At 46.0% G+C, this 5,252-nt stretch overlaps 1 protein-coding gene across 1 annotated transcript; it reads left to right on the top strand.

The window, feature by feature from the left end:
• Positions 1 to 1,148: 1,148 nt before the first annotated feature.
• LOC122235288 (testis-expressed protein 13C-1-like) lies at positions 1,149 to 4,926 on the top strand. Its single transcript, XM_042973965.1, has 2 exons — positions 1,149 to 1,677; positions 2,073 to 4,926. Exons 1-2 carry the CDS (start codon positions 1,149 to 1,151, stop codon positions 2,417 to 2,419), a joined length of 876 nt encoding a protein of 291 aa, XP_042829899.1. The 3' UTR covers positions 2,420 to 4,926.
• The last annotated feature ends 326 nt before the right edge of the window (positions 4,927 to 5,252 follow it).

Here is a 5,252-nt window from a genome sequence, read left to right as displayed (position 1 = left end):
AGGGGCTAAATGGGCGATGGGCATTAAGGAGGGTACTTGTTGGGATGAACACTGGGTGCTATACGTCAGTGAGCACTGGGGGTTATAGAGAAGTGATGCATCACTGAATTCTACTCCTGAAGCCAGTATTACGCTATATTTTAACTAACTTGAATTTAAATAAGAACTAAAGAAAAGAATAGAAAAGAATAGAAAAGAAAAGAAAAGCAGTGCAGTTTCTGATAAATACGGAAATGCATTGCCTAGTTCCTCCTTTAAGGCATGACTTCCTGCTCAACTATGGGCAGTGGGATCAGTCTTATACGTGAGACACATCTGTCAAGAACAAGAGAAATATTCGCTTTTAATAATGATGGTGCTGAGAAGCTGTTTTCTGAGTTGTGGATTTCATTTTTAATAGGTTTATCTGTTCAAAACTATACTAGAAAGTGGACTCCGTCGTGCACGGGCGGTGTCTCACCGATCTTTGTATCTCCTGACCACCTAACACACCGCCTGGCTCTCAAAAGCGAGTTAATGAATGTGGGTTTTTTTTTTTTTCTTTTTCAACTACTACACATATTAGGACTTGCAGATTTTAGGCTGCCGGAACGGGCTCTCCGTTGGTGAAATAGAAATGTGTCCAGCGGGAGCAGGTTGACATAACCTGTGAAATATACCAATCAAACATAATTAACACGTTTCTGCTGGGTGGCTTAGCTGCTTGCTAAGGGTGACAGATCCCCTGCTTTCAAATATTTTATAAGCCAGTGGCAGCCTGCTGAAAGACAGTGTAGTTGTTCAATTAATATTGCCCAGGCCCATTTAGTGTGTGTGTGTGTGTGTGTGTGTGTGTGTGTGTGTGTGTGTGTATTTACTACCAGGTGGGGCAGCCCGAGGAAAGCACATTGCTTTGCTCTGTTTCTTCATCTTCGGATCTACCCCCTAGTGGTGAAATCCAGTCACTCCCCTCAGGCTTTGCCCCGGAGCTGCTGGGGCGGGGGTGGCTCCCTGGACAGCCAGCTGAACCCTCACTCCACTAGGTGGCATTCGACTTGCCATCCAGGAGGGACATAGTAACTGTGGAGAAGAGAGGTCAAGGTCATAGGTTATATCCTCTTGCTCCCAGCTCTCGGAGGTAAAGCAGGTCTGAGAAGGCTCTGAGTAAGATGGCTGTGAATTTTAATGATCCAACCTGTGGCTTCTTCCAGAAGGAAGTTGTGGAGTTCCTCAATAAGCAAATCCTTCGAAATGGAGTCAGCCCACAGTTCTACCTGATGCAGATGTGCGAGTCCTGGGGTGACTTGGAGAAAAAGCTGCGCGACATCCTGACCGACTCGGCAGTGTCGGGGGCCATCAAGGAGGCCTGCGCCTGGAGGACCCTGGCCCTGGCAGTGCGCATGGCCGAGAAGCAGAAGCGCGAAGACACCCGGAAGGTGAGGAAACTCCAGGATCAACTCCATGAGCAGAAGCTGTTCACTAATGTCTTGGTCGGCATGGTGAACAAACTCAGGAAGACACGAGAGAAGGAGAAGGAGAAGGCCCAGACCCAGCTTCAGGAAAACCTCGTGCTGCTCCGTGGGGTCGAAGCAGAGCGAAACACGCTCAGGAGCGAGCTGCTCAAGGTGCTGGGCACCCGGTCTCAAAGGCAGGAAGGGGCCGTGGGAGACAGTTGGGACCAGCAGGCACAGACATCAGGTATGGTTGCTTTTGCTCAGGCTGCAGCAAGTTACCGGACAGGGCGGGAGGCAGTGAACAAGTTCCTGGACAGGGCGGGAGGCGGTGAACAAGTTACTGGACAGGGCGGGAGGCGGTGAAAGAAACAAGCCCCGAGTCTGTTACTCCTCCTGGGACTGCTGCTTTTTTTTTTTTTTTATTTTTATTTTTTTGGTGGTGGTCCTGGGGTGGGGGGGAGAGGCCCAGGAGGAAGGGATCTCTGGATGGGGCGATGACCAGCAGGTGCCTCTTTCTCCCATGCTCTGAAGTCCTGGGGGCCTGGGCTTCGTTAGGCGGGTCCATGGCCACCCCTCAGTCCCTCTGAATCCTTTTACTCATTCCTCCCCCCACCCCCCGCCCGCATTTTTCTCTCCCAGGAGCGGCAGCAGAAGCAGAAACTGCAGGAGAAGGAGAAAGAGAAGGAGAAGGAGAAGCAGAAGCTGTAGCAGATGCGGCAGCAGTTTCTGCCGTGAGGAATCCCACACCCGACTGGAGGGGTAAGCACTCCCACTACAAGAAGTTCTCGCAGCGGAGGTTTAAGAGGGAGGCTGCCTTCTCTGGCTCGGCAGGTCGCAATCCCCGGCGCCACGCCGGAGACTGGGATTGTGACAGGTGTCATTCAGTGAATTTCTCGTGGCGAAAGAAGTGTTATAAATGTAAAAAATTCCCGTACGCAGAGGAAGGTGAGGGCTCTTACCCTGGCAGGAATGTCTCTGAATTCTAACAAATTTATTTCCTGATGCTCCCTTCTGATTTAGAAATGGAGCCAGAGCCTGGTTTTTTGTTGTTATTACTGTTTTTTGAACAGCAGGCAGAAATTTATTAGGGTGTAAGATTGGAAAGGAAGAGTAGTAGGAGAGCTGTCTTTATAGAGATGGGGGCATTCGCTTTAAGGGGCATGTTGTTGATTAGATATTATGTCAAAACAGATAAAAAGGAAAAAGATAGGTCATCTTGACCCTTGCCAGCCCTTAACATCTCACCTACCCGCTTCGGGCTCTGAGTGAGTTATAATAGTTAAATAGTTCAATCGTTTTCTTAGTTTTAGGTCTATAACTTGCTTTCAAACGTTCTTTCGCTGATTCGATAACATTTGGGAAACACACGAACAAAGTAAAGAGAATAAAAATCACACAAAATGCCAGCCCCTAGAAACAATCCTTAGAACACAGTTTTGCCAGGCTTCCGTGGTTGTGCACAGATGTACACATGCACAAACACGTATGTACATGAATGCAGAAACATGCTGGCTTTTTTTTTTTTTCAAAATGAAATTAAACTGTGCTTCTATCTCAGGAATCGTCTGTAAAGAAATGACATTCATTTAAATAGGGGAAATTGAGGGATACGTGCGTGCACACATGAAATGCTAATCCAGCCACCTGGGGACAATACCCTCCAAAATTTAGTTGCATCAATTTTCAACCCTTTTTACTTGTGTGTATGTTGTTCTTGAAATTAATTTGTTCTTCTTATTTCTGAAGTAAAACACTGAAAGTCAGAAACAGCGGAGAAGCAAAAAGAAGAAAATACCTCTTAAGCATAATCTCATTATTCAGAAAATCGTTATTCTTATCTAGATCCGTCTTAGTTTTAAAGATGTTAAATGTTCAATGCTATTAAATGTTTAATAGTTACGTTAAGCTATATTTATGCATACGTAATACATATAAAAATTTAAAAGCTACATATATGTCACACATCTTCCACTCCGACTTTCTTGAGGATCGGTTATGATAGTTTTCGTTTGCATTCCAAGTTCTTGATTTCATGCTCAGTTCATTTGTTTTCGTCCATTTCCCACAATGTTTAAAGATGAGAAATTTCTGTCAAGTGTGATGTGGTCCTTACATCAGAAAAAGAGTATTTATATATGTGTGTGTCTATGCACATATATCTGATGCTGCTGATTAAAATGGTAAAAATTGAGAGGGAAGAATTTTACTATGCAAATTTTTTAAACGTGTTTTCGGACTACATCTCCGCAATCACCACGGGCTGCAAACTTGGGAGAACAGGCATGGGATCGTTTCATCCATGCCAAGATTAGGACATTTGCACTAAATTTTTCTGTGGCAATAACTTTCTGAATCGCCTGTGTTTATGTTAATATGGAACAAAAAGTTTTGACATCTGGAAAAATGGCCCCAGCTGTATTTTTGTAGGGAGCGCTTCATGTAAACTGAATGTGTGATATTAATTAGAATATACTGTAAGCCACGTTGTGCATTTGAAGACCTTAACGTAGTGAAAAATGTATAAGAACCTATGGAATTAATCCACATGAATGTACTGTTTGTTTAGTTTGAAAGTTGTAATAGTAAGAACATGTTTTCTGTTGATTTTTGATATTGTGGTTTCGGATATTTTAGGTTGCTTTGAGGGGTTTTAAGGTAATGTAATGTTCTGGTCATGGGTCAAGTGTGTACATGTGTAAGAACCACTGAAACTTTAATGGGTACCCCTCAAAATTATATGGGGGGCAGCAATTAGGATGGAAGAACACTACTGAAAGTTATAATGGGGAAAATACCTACATTCAAAATTAGAGACTTAAATTAAAAAAATCGAGGTCCTCATTTTGGCTCACGAAAACGAGAATCAGAAAGATTTTTAGAAGCGCCTTGGAAGGCAGTATTGTTTTGTTTCCTTTCGTTCTGTTTTCGGTTCGTAGATTTCCAATCGTGTTAGGGGACTCTATCTGGGACACTAAATGACCTAAGCTTTTAGAATCTCTGCTCTTCCCTGAGAGGTAGGATGTCCAGATAAAATACAAGATGCTCAGTTAAATGTGAATTTCAGATAAACGACGTATTTTGTTTTCGTTTGCGTCCGTACATGATATTTGCATGTATTTTTTTTTTTTTTTTTTTTGTAACTCTCGACAAAGCCCCCCGGGAGCGAGATTGGCTTTTACTTTCCTTTTCAAGTAAAAATGGTACAGGCTCTTCTGGCAGAGAGGAACATTCGGACCTTTGCAATTTGGACGCGATTTCCGGATCCAGGGACGGAGAACCAGCAAGAAGAAAAGAAAACGGAAACTTTGAAAACATCAACAGTGAAGGTGGAGTGAGTGTGTGAGTTGGGTACGGCAATATATAGCACGGTATGGCAATCTTGATTAGTGACGAGACTGGGAACAGGGAATTTGGAGATAAATTGGAAATATGCGCTCTTGCCCTGGAAGTCTCTTGCTGTCCCTGCGACAGCCTAAACAATCTCTTAAGTGAGCCGTCCCCTACCCCTGCCCCCCTCCCCTCCCTCCCTTCCCCCCTCCCGTCTCCCTGCCCTCCCCTCCCCCCTCCTCCCGCCCCCCCCTCCCCCCGCCCCCCCTCCTCCCGCCCTCTCCTCCCCTTCTTCCCCCCTCCCCTCCGCCTCTTCCCCCCTCCCCTCCGCCCGCGCCCCTGCCCTCCCCTCCCCCCTCCTTCTGCCCTCCCCTCCCTCCCTCCTCCCTCCTCCCTCCTCCCCTCCCTCCTCCCTCCTCCCCTCCCTCCTCCCTCCTCCCTCCTCCCCTCCCTCCTCCTCCCGCCCTTCCCTCCCCCTCCCTCCCCTCCCTC

The sequence above is a fragment of the Panthera tigris genome, chromosome X, assembly GCF_018350195.1.
Source record: "Panthera tigris isolate Pti1 chromosome X, P.tigris_Pti1_mat1.1, whole genome shotgun sequence".
Lineage (NCBI taxonomy): Eukaryota > Metazoa > Chordata > Mammalia > Carnivora > Felidae > Panthera > Panthera tigris.
This window is presented reverse-complemented; position numbering and strand designations above follow the sequence as displayed.

Coding starts and splice junctions, on each gene's coding strand:
- LOC122235288 (XM_042973965.1), top strand. CDS start 1,149: ATGGCTGTGAATTTTAATGATCCAACCTGTGGCTTCTTCCAGAAGGAA. Junction 1,678..2,072: donor CCAGCAGGCACAGACATCAG/GTATGGTTGCTT, acceptor TTTCTCTCCCAG/GAGCGGCAGCAGAAGCAGAA.